This window comes from Theropithecus gelada, chromosome 6 (genome assembly GCF_003255815.1).
Source record: "Theropithecus gelada isolate Dixy chromosome 6, Tgel_1.0, whole genome shotgun sequence".
In the NCBI taxonomy this organism is placed as follows: Eukaryota; Metazoa; Chordata; class Mammalia; order Primates; family Cercopithecidae; genus Theropithecus; species Theropithecus gelada.
In genome coordinates, this window is record NC_037673.1 from 89,243,419 (window position 1) to 89,259,039 (window position 15,621).

A 15,621-nucleotide genomic window follows, 5' to 3' on the forward strand; every position below is an offset into this window, starting at 1 on the left:
ATGTGATTATCATCACACGGTTTTTAAAACATTTCTCAACACACAGACACATACACACTCACACACACACACACAATGAATTTCCAGACAGATTTTTTTTTAAAGAAATCATCCCATCAATCATTTTGGAAAAATCGGTGATTGCTATTCTGGTAAACAAGCATGTATTGTGTATTTTTAGATGCTTGCTGCCCTGGTTGTGCACCATGGAATCCGTCCTCACTGTGGAAAGATCCTTGACTGGTAGATCAAGTGTCTTATTGTATTTCCTTAATTCATTCTGTCTGGAAGAAGATGTCAGCTGTGTTGCAGTGAGGAGAGAATTTCAAAGGCCCCAGTCCCCACCAATAAAGGCCGAGGAATGGCTTTTGAATAGATTTGTCAAGGCAACCCTACTGTTCTGGGACCAGGGAGAGCAGGAATAACATAAAGGAAGGGTTGCTGTATGAGATTAGAAAGTGAAGTTCACAAAGCATGGCAGATTTTTGTAAGAAACAGTAGATCAATGAAACTATTGAACTGTGTAGGAAAAAAACATGAAAACAAACATAACATGTAGTAATGTTCTTAAATGCTTTCTCTCTTTTTACATTTAAAATAGATAAAATATTAGTATTTTTCATGCATTACAAAAGCTTGGTGGTTTAAAATGGATACATATTCTATAATGTGCTCTCCTAATCTTAATTAGCAGTTGAATGCAAAACTACACAATGTAAGGGTAGAAATTATAAAAGGAATAGGGTTTTAGAAGATATTTCATACATTTGAAATAAGTAAAATTAATATTACCATTGATATAACACCACATCAGAGAGTTCTAGATAATGCAGAAGATTAGCACACAATTAGCTAGCTTTTATATACAATGTGACACTTGCTTGTAAGAAATAAGTATTCTCCAAAGCAGTGTCAAGATATGTAAATGGATGATTTGTTTTATCATTCATCACAGCCCCTAATAAATTCAAAAATCATGACTTCTATAGGTACTAAAAATAGGCTCCCAATGATACAGGGAGATAGCTTCAATGAAGAATGACTTTCTCTTTCTCTCTCTCTCTTTTTTAAACAATTCCGTCTTTTCAATGACAGCAATTAGCACTACCGACAGACAGGCAGCGATTAGGTACTGTATGTATTTTAATTATTACTCATCCAACTAGTACCTCCAAATCTGATGAAAGTCAGCTATTAACCAGGTGATATGTCGGTCTTCCTACTGTTCACCTACACTTCACATACGTAAAGCTACGTCTTATAGGATTTTCTAGTATTAATACAAGTGATGGCACATTACAATATGCAGACGATTAATCATTTTCTAAATTGTTACCTTAAAAAGCTGAACAAAATGAACTTTTGTCCAGTTTGCTCAGATCACCTTTAATTCAAACACTTAAAGCAAAATATAGGTTAACATTTTATGTTTGTGAAATTTCAGTTTTTATCTGGCCACGTGTTTAAGGCTTTGATCTCTCATAAAAACTGGACAGAAGTTGAACACCCTATAGTTAAAGTGAGTATGTCCAAAAGTTCTCTGCAATGACAAAGTACCTGTGTACAACTACACACATTTGATATGGCCATTTCAGAGTGTGTATGTGTATGTGTGTGTGTGTGTGTGTGTGTGTGTGCAGGGGTATGTGGCATTTTTACCCCATTGGGAAAATTATATAGAAAAAAGGGCAAAACAAGTTAAATGTTTGTTATATGATAGAGTATAATGAAATAAAATAACATAAACATATGCAAAGAAAGACATGCAGTTATATCTAAATTCAATTTGTCTGAAATTTTATTTTATCAAATCTAACTCCCTATTCTGAAATGTGTTACTATAGTTTAGAAGTCAAGTCTCTTTTGATGCTTTTCTAATACTTACGTATCCCTTTTTTCAATGCCTCACTTTGTCCCTATTCCAATTTTTAGTTGAGATGAACACTACCAAAGTGTTACAGGTAGCAATGCAGGCAGACCACTAGGAAAGCCCTACCTAAATTCAAAACATGCTGGAGAGGCTTAGCAGCCCCTGACATTTATTCTCAGGTCCCCTGAATAGGCAACAAGGTATGTTGAACTCAAGGTACCAATAGTGCCATGCTTGAGACTCAGATGCAGCCTCCCCTAGTTCCAACAAACAAGCATAGAGAAAGAAGTCCTTGGCCAGGGCAGGCAGATAGGGACAGACTACATGACTAATGTTTCTCTGGATCTGAAGGAAAAAGAGAAAAATAGGTAATGTAGAAAGTATGTCTTTAAGCTAAGTGTTATCAGTTTAAACATTTTTTTTTACCCTAAAATGATGATCCTATAGATTTTTGTGGTTGTAAATTTTCCCTTTTGTAATATCCAAAATTTGGGGCGCTATTGATATGGATTAGAAATGCCTACAGGCCACAGTGCTGAGTGATTCCCTTTGACAGTTGAACCAAGGTCAACAATATTTCAGAGTAGGTTTGAAATAATTTTTTTAAATAAAAAGATTACTATTTAGTATATTATATTTAAAGAGAAAAGTAGGTAGTAGCTATTCCTGTGCAACGTGTTTGGAGGTATTTGGAGATGCTTACTGCCTTGGTTGAAGCCAGATTTTTATTCATTTTTATTGCATATGTCTGAATTGTAAATCACCATTGCTTTAAAGGTTGATTTTTTAATGTGAAACGTTTTGTGTCCATGGACAAATGCAACTATGGTTCACTAGGTCAAGTTTCTAAGGCCCTACACTCAGAGTTGAATGGTGATGGGAAGGGTTTACAACTATTACATAGAATCGTACATCTGGTGTGGCTGGAGAATTTCAGAGGCCAGGGGTATGTTGGGAAACATTTGCCCACTCAGCCTAGACAGTCCTGGGGCTTGAAGTAAGAAGTTCCTCAGGAGCTGCCTTCATTTACCTTTTACCTCTCCTCAAGAGGCTGGCTTAGCATCTATGCGTGGTCTTTTAGTTCAGAATAGGTTTCACTTGGAGTAATTGCTCAAAGTAGTACTACTCTTTGACTTTCTTTCTTTCTTTTTTTTTGAGATGGAGCTTTTGCTCTGTTGGCCAGGCTGGAGTGCAATGGCGTGATCTCAGCTCACTGCAACCTCCACCTCCTGGGTTCAAGTGATTCTCCTCCCTCAGCCTCCTGAGTAGCTGGGATTATGGGTACCTGACACTATGCCTGGCTAATTTTTGTATTTTTAGTAGAAACAAAGTTTTGCCATGCTGGCCAGGCTGGTCTCGAACTCTTGACCTTAGGTGATCCACCTGTCTCGGCCTCCCAAAGTGTTGGGATTAGAGGTGTGAGCCACTGTGCCCGGCCTGACCTTCCTTCTTTAAAGGAAACTGTTACTAATATTTATAAATTACACAAGTAATACAATAATATATTTCTTAACCTTTGTTCTGTATGCTAAATTGGTAGGTTTAAAAATTAGCTTTTTAAAAAATGAACGCATAACATCAGTAACTTCATCACATCCCTTCTTATTGTTACAAATTTAGGACTTTCAAGTGCATTTTTGTTACATGGATATACTACAGCATAGTGGTAAAGTCTGGGCTTTTAGTGTAACTGTCACCCAAACAGTGTACATCGTACCCAATAGATAAGTTCTCATCCTTCATCTCCCACCTTCCATCTTTTGAAGTCTCCAATGTCTATTATTCTACTTTGTATGTCCGTATGTACCCATTGTTTAGCTCCTACTGAGAAGTGAGAACATGTGGTATTTGACTTTCTGTCTCTGAGTGATTTCAATTAAGATAATGGCCTCCAGTTCCATCCATGTTGCTGCAAGATATAATTTCATTCATTTTTATGGCCGAGTAGTATTCCAAAGTATATATCTCTATATATCTATATACATATATTTAGATATGTACCACATTTTCTCTATCCAGTCATCCTTTGATGGATGCTTAGGTTGATTCCAAGCCTTTGCTATCATGAAGAGTGCTGCGATAAACATACCAGTGTAGATGTCTTTTTGGTAAAATGACTTCTTTTGCTTTGGGTAGATACCCAGTAGTCACATGGCTAGATCAAATAGTACTTCTTTCTTTAGCTCTTTGAGAAATCTCCATACTGTTTTCCACAGAGGCTGTACTAATTTACATTCCCACCAACAGTGTATAAGAATCCCCATTCTGATTGGTGTGAGATGGTATCTCATTTTGGTTTCAATTTGCATTTCTCTGATGATGGGTGATGTCGAGCATTTTTTTCATATGTTTGTTGGCCACTTATACGTATCACATTAATTTAAACATACTTACAAAACAAAAAACTTTCCAACACCCATGCTTAAGACAACCGCCCTTTCCTGTAATCCAGGTTTGTTTCTCTTCATTATTTCAAGGAGTCTTGCAGAGAGGATAGGAAATAAGAAAGGAGAAAGAAAAGGGGAGGAAGTTTCATCCTGAGAGTTCGGAAACACTGGACTCTTATATTGCCAAACCACACTGTAATCTTCTCTATAAGAGGTCACACATTTAGGTGGGTTCCTGCAAGGATACCTGTCATACACTTTTACAGTCTCTCTTTTTGTTCTCGTTTTGGAGAAGATCACTGAACAGGGGTAATTTCAAAGCCCCATCAGGAATGCTCTAATAAGTTAAATCTCTGAGATATTACAGTGTTTTCAATAATAACACATCTCATTTCTTTATATAGTACCATTTGCTTTTCAAAGAGCTTTCATCCTTGATTATCACCTTTGCTTCTCACAATATTTCATGAAGTAGACGGAATAGGAATTACTGTCTCCAATTCAATTATGAAACAGACCCAAAAAGATGGAGTGGCTTTTCCAAGATTATAAATCTTAGCAAACTAGCTGGTACATGCTAGATTCTTAATTATTGATTTACCTAGCCAGAGTCATTATCAAAATTTAGTTCTCCCATATGCTTGTTCTGAATTACTTCCAGTATGTCACCCTGTTTCCTTTTTGTAAGATATTTTGAATAGGCAAACCATTCATAAAACAAAAGATGAATATAGTTTATGTGTTTTATATTATTTGGGAGTGAGACTGTAACAACAGTGACAGCTCTAACTTACCGAACTTTTTTAAAGTGCCAAGAACTGTGCTATTTCTTTACATATGTTATTTTCCATCACGTTTGCAAGGTAGGTATTATAGTTTACAGATGAGAAAATCGAATCTCAAAGAGATAAAATAACTTGCTTCAAACTACAAAGTTATGTAAGTGATTGAGCTGGGATATCAATTTTGATAGGTCAAAATACAAAACTCTTCAAATTGCTTCCCTAAGGCTTAATTGAGGGAACTGAAAGAACTATCCAAGAACTAGGGCATTTATAAAATTTTATAAATTTTACAACAGCTATGCTTGCAAAGAAATTAATGGCAGCCTTGATTAAATTATGATGAATTCAACTACTGTCTAGTCAGTTAGATGGAAGCTACACAGATTAATATATTCTGGCTTTTGAAAGGAACACCTAATCCAGCTTTAGTTAGAAATACTTAAAAAGTAAACCTAAATAAATTTTGTTATATTTGTCATCAGGAATGAAAAACTCATGAGCAAGGATGTTTTTAGTTTGAGCCAAGTATCGAATTCCATACTAGTTATGTGTGTGGGGAAAAGTTACTAACAGCTCATTTATTAACCTTACTATTTATATAATGCTGGGAGCTTTCTGTGTCATCATCAAACACCTACATGTTAGAAAAGATTTAAAAAACCCATCTTTATATGTTTATAGTATTAAGAGGACTGGAATAAAAATATTTTAGACTTTTGCATGATGAAAGTACTTTTTCTAATGCAGAAAAACAAGCGATAACAGACTGGTGATAATATAACGCTACTATGAAATTATATAGCCTAATTTTTCTATCTCTTCAGACATTAACTCTGTGGTCCTTACAGTACACCATGAAGGCTGGTAGAATTTACCCACCACACAGTCCTATGTGTATCAGCTGAAGGGCCACCAGGTATTCTATCAAGAAAAACTGGAAGAAAACCAAGAAGGTCAATCAACTCATTCATATTATATAAGTAAATGATTTGATTAAACAATTACTATGGCATGGGTGGCTGATGCCAACTGCTTATAATACCAGAAAGATAAATAAAAATAAAAGAAAATTTCAGCTGGATATTTGTCATAGGAATAAAAAATATAACAGGCTGAAAGTTAAAAAATAATAATAATGGGAGCGTATTCAATGAATCCTTGTTAGTTTTCAGGTTCACCAGCCCTTAGGAAGTATGAAAAGAAGCTTTCTTAGCCTAAGGCTGAACCATGGCTAGCCCCTGGGTTTCTCTTAGCTCAAGGGTCTGGCATAACAGCATTTCAGCTTTTTTCTTCTCTTCCCTCTACTGGATGTAGTCAGCCAATCCATTTAAGAGTGGCACACACTGACTGCCTTTCAAGAAGAAAAGGAGACCAAGTGTACCTTATGCGTCGTTCTTGTAACTAAGTGGCACCAATGCTAAATAGCTGGTGGAAAAATTAAGCATCAGGGAATAAGAATCTCTTAATTCCATGACCTTTTTCAGCACAAGTTCCCACCTTAGACTGAACACTATACACACAGTGTTCTATAGAAAACCAAAAAGAAGGGAGGGGGGTTTCAAAAATATTGGTTCTTCACACGGGTTTTCTATTATTATTTTAAGCATGTCTAACATTTTCTATTTCCTCGCAATGTTCTGCCTCTAGAAAGGGAGTCTGAGGATGGGAGGTGTTACAGGTTGGTGGGGGCTGAAGACATAAAGGCTCACACCCATTCATCTCAGCACTAAAAAAAAAAAAAAAAACAAGTCTCACCTCTCTCATCCATTCTCGAATCGTTTTGCCAGCTTCTTGATGCCACACATTGTGAACAGAGTCTGTCAATGCCACAGCAGTTACCTTACTTTTTACATCTGCTTCTCGTTGAATCATCTGTTTTAAAAAAGGAAAATAAAATATTGGCTATAATTGTTTTTCCTACTGGGTGCAGCCTGCTTAGTCAGAGATAACAACAATATTATATGAAAAATGAAAAAGCAATATGTATCTCTGGTTCAAAGTTACTCTTTTTTGCATTGAACACATACCCTATTCTTGTCCAGAGATGTGAAAAGACCTAACATTTTCCTTTAAAAAGATAATACCACTTAAGTCTTAGAACTACGCAGCTCTATTATTTTCCATGTGGTTTGACAATTCGAGGATTAAAGGGATCACAGGGGAATCCCTGAGGGTTTCTTTTACAAGTTTCTTCCACCACTTCCTGTTTCAGTGCTTCAGGGAAGTTAGTACCCAGGGTTCACTGTTAGCTACTTAGGACCAACTTCTACTAGTTTTCAGTAGATGGCACATCAGTAAAGAAAGATATCTTGCTTTGACTTTTCCAATTTAGTAATTCCTTGGTGTTTTAAATGCCCACAAAGATATTTTTCATTCAAAGCCCATTAATATAATTTTGCTTTCTAACGTATTTCTTTATGTTGGCAAACGATTACATTTTATAATAACTTCTTCCTATAGAATGCTATTTCTACAAAACAAAACAGCTTCTAAAAATAACAAAAAAAGATTTGCTTGGCTTGGAGATACCGATGGATTCATCAGTGGTCTGCCAGATAAAGAAATTAAAAGCGAAAATTTCTACATCAGAAGAACTGAAAAAAGGTTTTAATCTACTACACTAGTGGCCCTAATTTGGTGTAACAAATGTAAGAAAGCTTTGAAAATTACAGTTAAAATATCATAAATAGTAACCTTGCATTTCACAATAATGTTCTCTTTTTGCTTCAAGTGTCTTTTCTCCCTCTAAATTCTTTTATTGAAAAAAAGAACAATTTATCATTTGCTGTTAATTTCTATGAATTGTCTATCAAAAATATAATAGTGCACTTCAAAAAAGAGAATTCTGAATGGCGATGAAAGTGCATACAGAGAAAGAATATTGCACACCATGCTTATGATACCAAAGGATGCCTGTTGGCATTCTGAATTTAAAATGTCTCTCTCTCTCTTAAATTTTTTTAAGCCCAGCATATGCACATGATGTCTCAATGAATACTACCTAATGGGAACCCAACTCACTGTTAATGCTACCTCACCAACACTTCTGCACCTCAACTCTTTGTGCCCTGTGTTTTCTGTTTATATAATGTAAAAATCTTAAAATCAATATTGGTTACCAACATCATGATATTACTGCAAAAATTTATCTTGCAATACCAATAATACTTTTCAAAGCATAAAATACTCTAAATTAATACTTCATATGAATTATTAAGTAGTATGCTACCTTCTTCTGGATTTTATTTTACAAATACATTCTCATTGGATCACACTGGCACTAGCATATAAAAGTTTAAACCAACATTAGATGATAAAACCCCAAATTCCACAATAGTGAATCCATCTGGCTTATGAAGAAATTGTATGTCCTTATTCTCATTTTCTAAATAGTAACACTTTTAGAGATCTAGACCAATTGTTGCTGAAGTACAAAATAAGAACATGCTTTCTGGTATTCTAAGGATATGCTTGCGTTTTAAAATATTTGACCTGGATTTTGTTGTGGCTGTTGTTAACATATGCAGATTTACTTAAGACAGCATCTGAAGACACTAAATCTTGAGAGCCATTTGTGAAATGAGATACAATGAAGTAATGAATTGGTGAGGAGTTAGTGTTAAAATAGAAAACCTGGGGATTAAAATTCTACAAGCTGGAAAAATACAGGGTTGTTAGAGGGACTACCAGAGGAAAATATCTGTAGTCTGTTTGTCTTTCCGGCTGACGTTTCATACAGTGGAAGTGATAACACGCAATTTATCATCACATCACACCGTCACATTATAATCCAATATGATACTCTCTTACACTGTTATAGCATTTTACACTTTAAAAATCACTTTCATATTTTATTATCAGAGGTGGGGAATGGCCAAATTCCAGAAGATCTTAATGAAGAGCTGTTTACAAATTAACCCAGTAGCAAAGAATTTCCAACATTTGACTGTTTAGGATTAGTAGAATTGTGAATAAGTGAATATGTCAACAGTCTTAACTTTCTGGACTATTTACCTCTGTTCCAGCCTTGCTGCAGCCTAATTTAGTAGTCCTGGAACTACTTGCAACTGCCATTTCTGTCCAGACCCTCTGCTTCTTGCATTTGTTAGTCTGGGTCACAGTGACTTAGTTACTTCTTCCACTGTGAATGAGCACTGATGAAAAATACCAGAGAGAGGCAATGGTGCAGGGAGATGGAATTGAGTTTGCTTAAGAGACAGACCTTAGATGAAATATAGCCAAAGCAAGGAACGAGTGGAAGCACAGCTGGGCAGGAAAAATCCTTCTACAATATGGTCTGTAACAGAAGACCAATAGTCTGGAAAACGCTCTCTAAAAGGGAGAAAGCCATATCATCATATCACCTTAGATTCTCTATAACAATCTAAGGTGGACATGGCAGTATTTAATTAGGATCCATTGATATGAACAACTTGAAATTCTTTGTAAAATGTTTTCTATATGGGCATATGAATATTTTTCTGAGGAGAAGATCTTTAACTTTCATGAGATTCTCAAAGGAATCTTAGTCTGTAAAAAAGATAAGCCCATGTGATCTAAATGTCTCCATATATTCTTGAATAAATTATGAAATATCCAGTAAGAGATCCCTTTGAATAATTACACTTAAGGTCAACATCCATTCCATTTTTGTTATAATATCTTCAGTATGGTATCAAGAGTTGGATAGAAGTGATGACAAATTTTGATACCTCAGACATCAACATCCTAAAGGTCAATGGCTTAATAGGATATACATTGTAAAGTTACAATTAAAATTTGCTTTTATTTGTCTGTGTATAATGTTTATTTTAATCTGAATAGCAGTTTCCAAATTTCAAAATAAAATACAAATTAATTCTCATTTTACTCTCAAATAATATGGAAATGTATGCAAAACTTGTATTATTTTCCCTATTTGTGGATAAGCAAATTGAGACAGTTTAAGAAACTAGTCAAAGGCCACCCAGACACAAAGTGACAAAACCGTGACTTGACCGTGGATATATGTCATGTTCTTTCATCTGTATTACACGAGGTCTACTTCTTAGTAATACATAACACTCTTACATAAATAAACTCATTTGATTAATTCCCTTTTCATATATACAGCATTTCATTCACTTGGACATTTTTTTAAATGGTAAAAAGATCCATATCAGTAAGGAATGTTGAAATTCTAAAAATCATGCCAACATAGAAATCAGCCAGGAGGAGAAACTGACAATAGCACTTTAAAATTATTACAGTTCTAAAATAAATAATGTTTAAGGTAAGAGGGAAAATTAGATATTCCTATAAATCACATTGATGATTTCAGCATTAATTAAAAAATGTGGCCCTGTTACTTGATAGTTTTGTTTGCTTAATTTTACCCATTTATCCATTCTTAGTGTTTTCACTTGAGCTTAAACATAATTAATCTGCTCTTTCCTTCACTATGTGGCATGCTCCTAGTCTGACAAAAGTTTAAGCCACTAAATATCAAGTACAGTACTTTGAACAGATTAAAAACATATGCCATCTGTATGCAAGTTCATATTATTAACATTGTTGATGGGGTTGAAATTGAGGGGGGGAAATCTTGTTTATCATTATATTTTCTTCCAGAGTAAGAGTTAAAAACTTAACTAACAGTGACAAGACGGGTGAGTTCATCTGAGTATAACAGGAGTATTTGGTGAGATGAAGACCAGAGGACCAAAGGGAGGTGTGGGAGGGCCAGAGGCAGCAGGGGTACCTCTGCTCCCTTCCATGTAAAGCGCGGGCCTTCCACAGGGCTGCTACCATTTCTCTCCAGAAATCCTGCAGACCTTTTCTGTCCACCTAATTTAACTCACCATGCTTTCTCTAAGGTCCTCAAATGATGTACCTGCCTACTGTCTTCACAGATACCTGGCCAAATCCAAATGCTTCATGTCATCCTAAGCATTCCTCAATTTCCTTTTTGTGCTTAAAAACTATTTTAGCATTTCTCTGGATTTCATTTCTTCCAGAACTCTACCATAAATGACTTTCTGCAAAGGAAAACACAAAGATGCCTTTATTTCTGCCAAACTGAATTATGATTTAATTTAATTTAAACTGAATTGAGGTAGAGAGATGCCTTAATTTACTTTGAAGGCATGGAGATGTTGATGTTATGGGGATGCTCTGCCATGAAGTCTTTGGCATATCTCTAATCCAGGGCCTTGGGTTATGGGAATTGTAAATCCAACCCAATTCAATCTCCCAACCTAAAGGAGAAAGAAACTCTAAATTAGGTTGGCTTTATCCTAACCTAAAAGAAGTTGATGCATAATTTCGTTTTCCTGTGTTTGTAGCCTGGCAGCCATGACATTCAGAATAATTACTTCTCCTTATATTTTAAAGTCCAAGGAAATTCCTAAAAAAGCCAGTGTGGGTTGGGGTAGGGATGTGTATATGTGCATGCAGACCCACAGCTATGTTTGGATATATCATATGTTTTAAACGTGTTTTTGAAAAAATATTTTAAAGTCTTCCATCAGCAAAAGCTATTACTTTCTTTTTAAATTATGACATGTGTTACACATATGTACTGTGAGGGTTACGGCATGTGAATTACTTGTACAGGAAATAATATTCTGAGAAGAAAATCAGATAACACATATTTGCATCAGATTAGGATCTGACACTACTGTACGTTTATAAATCCAAGGATCATTACTACCGTATGAGCATGAATGAATCATCACTCTGGTTAATAGCACAGTTGAGGTTTGAGATGCCTTTAAAAAAAAATACATGTATATAAATAGATTAGCTCCCTCTAGAGCTCCTTGAGTTAAAATTTCAGATTAAGTTGTTTCAAAGGCTTGAAAAGTATAAAATGCTGGTACCTTTTCACACTTTCATTATGCAGATCATAATTGCATTCAGTGCTTCTACTTGAGTGCAGTTTTCATGTGGTTGTAACAGACTATAATATTTTATTACAAATCTCTCCTATCACTTTACATTTCTGCCTGCATATTCCCCATTTCATGGTACTCTGCCCTGTGCTATCCAAGCCCACCTGGTTACAAGTGTGCCCTGTACCACGATGACTTATCAGCTAACTCTGGGTTTGGCAGTCTTTTCTCTTAGGGTCAGAGACTACTTTGTATTCTTCTTCCTGAAGATTCTTTTGGACAAGTCTATCCCAACAGAATGCTACTAACACAATCTTTGGCGTAACACTAAAACCTTGATTCTATTACCTAAGGCACTAGCACCTCTAGTGATTATAATGAAATACACACACTTCGGTAGATATAATGTGAAGACCAAACTGCCCAGCAGGAAATTCAGATGAGTATGACATTCAATTCTCCTGTTGCTTGCAGTTCACACCTTTAATCTGCATTCACAATTTCTATTTTGAAAGTAGAAGCTTCGGAAATAAAGTGCGATAGTTAAATTCAAGGATAGTGGAGTCCGATTCTCTGGGTTCAAGTTCATGCTCTGCCACTTCTAGTAATGATACTTTGAGTAAATTATTTTTCTGTACTTTAGTTTTATCAGGTGAATGTCATGGGAGATGATAAATCCATGTAAGTCATAGGACTATTTTGAGTATTAAATGAAAAAACTGTAAAGCAATTAGCAGAGGAAATGGCACACAGTACACAATTATAACAGGTCATCCCACAAAAATATGCAATGTAAACTATTCTAAATCTTTAAAAAGTGCATTATCCTCACTCATATAGAGGAAGCTAACAGAAGTATAGTTTATAAATGCACTTAATGACAAATATTACTTTAAAAAAGGCACAGGGCCACAAAGAAAATATGTACAAAGGGCTACTTTTTCCTTTGATTATGCGGTGTAAGACTTCTATAACTGCATGGCTAAGAAGCACTAAGACCTGATAATTGTGTGTATTTAAAATCCTGTCATCAGAATACTAGACCAGTCATATCACCATGCACTTGACAATGAAAACGGAATTGGTGAAGCAATACTGTGGTAGTTCTACTTTCCTCCCACCAGTGAACCCTTTCAGAATAGCTTGAGCTGGCAACGAAGCACGAAGCCACGGCTCAGTAGTGCCACGCCGGGGGAGAGTCCCTTTACCACCTTGTTTTCGACATAGAGGTGGTGTAAATGACTGTATTTTTTTAAAAAAAGATAATCACAGAGATATAGAGTATGTCCAGAGGAAGGCAGTATAGTGTTATAGTTAAAAGCATGCATAGGCTTTAGAATTAGACGTGCTTAGATTTTAATTTTTGGTTAATAGTCTCTTCATAGGGCTGCTGAAGCATAAAGGAGATAAGGCACCTAAGAAATCAATAATGTCAGTTATTATTATTACCTTGACATTCATCTCTAATTTCTAAAATGTAACCTACCTTTTAGATGTGGTATCTATGTACTCTTCAGTGACATCAAAATTCATACTGATAGATAGCAGTTTTGAAGTATCATACAGCTTCTACTCCCATCTCCAACCCTACTTCCCCGATTTTGTAAAGTGATTTGGGCTTGCTTAAATATTTTAAAGGAAATAATTAAGTATAAATAAGATGACTACAGATTCCAGTTTGCTCAGAACAGTCTTGGCTTATGACTATTAAACTGGCATAATTAATAATAGTGTCTCCTTTCCCTGTTACAGTGCTCTGGTTTGAATGGGAAATTTAATTTGGTCATCGTATATATAACACGATGTTGAATGCTACCCTGGTAAACAGGTAAGGCTTATAAAGTTTCCTTCTGTTCAATGCTTAGCAATTTAAGCATATACCCCAAACCTATACAACTGTCTAAAAATAACGACGTAGGAAAACACACAAGAGGGATTTCAAAAGGTTTCTAAGTCCAAAATTTAAGAGCAAGCCTTAGCACTGTGCTGAGCCCTTCACAGATGGACAAGCAGTCTCACACCCTGGTTAGGTAAACATGGCCAGCTGGATCTCCACTGTAGCAACAGGATAAGACAACATTCTCTTTTCCTGTGCTTTGAAGCCCTAGCTTCAATTCTTGCAACCTTTGTTTAATTTCAGGAAGGAAAAGGCTCTCCATAGGCAAGAACACCAAGGGATAGGGTATGTAAACTGAAACTTCTTGGGTCACATGCATTTATGAAGATAAGTCTCCAGCCACCAGTTAGGGAAAGGCAAGTTATGATTTATTATTGCAGGCGGCCAGAAGAGAGCAGTAATAACTTCCTTTTCCTTTCCTGCCTAGACCATGCTGCCACGTGCAAGCTCCTTCAACAACAAAAAAAGCATGTGTAAGATAGGTTTAAAATAAAAAGAAAAGGAAAAAAAAAAAGCAAACATTACGTGATTGACAATCTGGGAGTTGAGAAAGAAGACAAATGCTCTACAAAATACATGATGTGGTGTGGCTGGGGATGGGGAGGGGAAGGCGACTGTTTGAAAAACTTGCTCTACCAATCAAGAAAACAGCTAGTATCTATTATGTAAGAGACAAGTTAATTGCAAGGAAAAAGTAAAAGGGGTCACTTGCATAATAAGAAAATAGGATAAGTGATCATCATGTTGACTTGTATGATTAAAACATTTTATTATGTAATATGACTGACCAGAGTAGGCAAGATGTTATAAAATACAAATTTAAAAATTACAATGAATACATGTGAAGTAGATACAGTATAAAAGTGTAAGTTAGGACTAAACATTGTCAAACCAAAAAACTAAGGCAGGCTCAGCGAAGGAGAATTTAAATGGTGACATTGTCTTATATGAAAAAGTGAGAAAATTTATCAAAACTTTATGAAAAAAAATTTAGGTAATAGATTATAACTATAAAGCAGAGGAAGGCATGATTTCTGACCTCTGGGTAGAACTCACATTTTAGGAAAGAAGGCAGGTTAGATACATTCCATAGAGACCCTTCATATTCTGAGTATTTATATACAGATTATCTCATGAGAGAGAACAATTCCCTTTTAAGTACACAGGTTGGTAGCTGAAGGGTTATGCACCTGTTTTATGGATGAGGAAACTGATGCCTAGAGAGAGTAAGTGACCCACGCATACCACATTCACATAATGTGAATGGTGGCATAGGCAGATTTTTTATTTTTATTTTTAAGAGACAGGGTCTTGCTCTGTCACCCAAGCTGAAGTGCAGTGGTAGGATCATAGCTTACTGTAACTTTAAACTCCTGGGCTCAAGTGATCCTCCTGCCTCGACCCACTGAGTGGTTAGAACTACAGGCGTACACCACCACTTCTGGCTAAAATTTTTTTTTTTTTTTGTAGAAACAAGGGCTCCCTATGTTGCCCAGGCTTGTCTTGAACTCCTGGCCTCAGGCAATCCTCCCATCTTGGCCTCCTGAAGCCCTGGGATTACAAGTGTGAGTCACTGCATGCAGCGTACCTTTTAACTCCAGATCCCGTCTTTGTACCATGGCTATTTGTACATAATATCCTGTATTTTTTTCTTCTGAAATATTTATAAAACCAGTAAGGATTTGTTTGCCCCCATGTAGGCTCCATGAGGACAAAACCATATTTGTTAACACCACATTCTCATTCCCTGCACAATGACTGGCACATAACAGGTGCTCAAAATTATCTGTGGACTGATGAAAGTTTACAG

General features: G+C 35.9%; 1 protein-coding gene across 3 annotated transcripts in view; it reads right to left on the reverse strand.

The window, feature by feature from the left end:
- FAM172A (family with sequence similarity 172 member A) overlaps window positions 1-15,621 on the reverse strand; it is a 480,941-nt gene that overhangs the window by 158,574 nt on the left and 306,746 nt on the right. For all 3 annotated transcript variants that reach the window (XM_025388508.1, XM_025388509.1, XM_025388510.1), the window contains one exon: window positions 6,798-6,914. In XM_025388508.1, coding sequence (XP_025244293.1) covers window positions 6,798-6,914 — 117 coding nt within the window. The remainder of the gene's footprint in view (window positions 1-6,797; window positions 6,915-15,621) is intronic.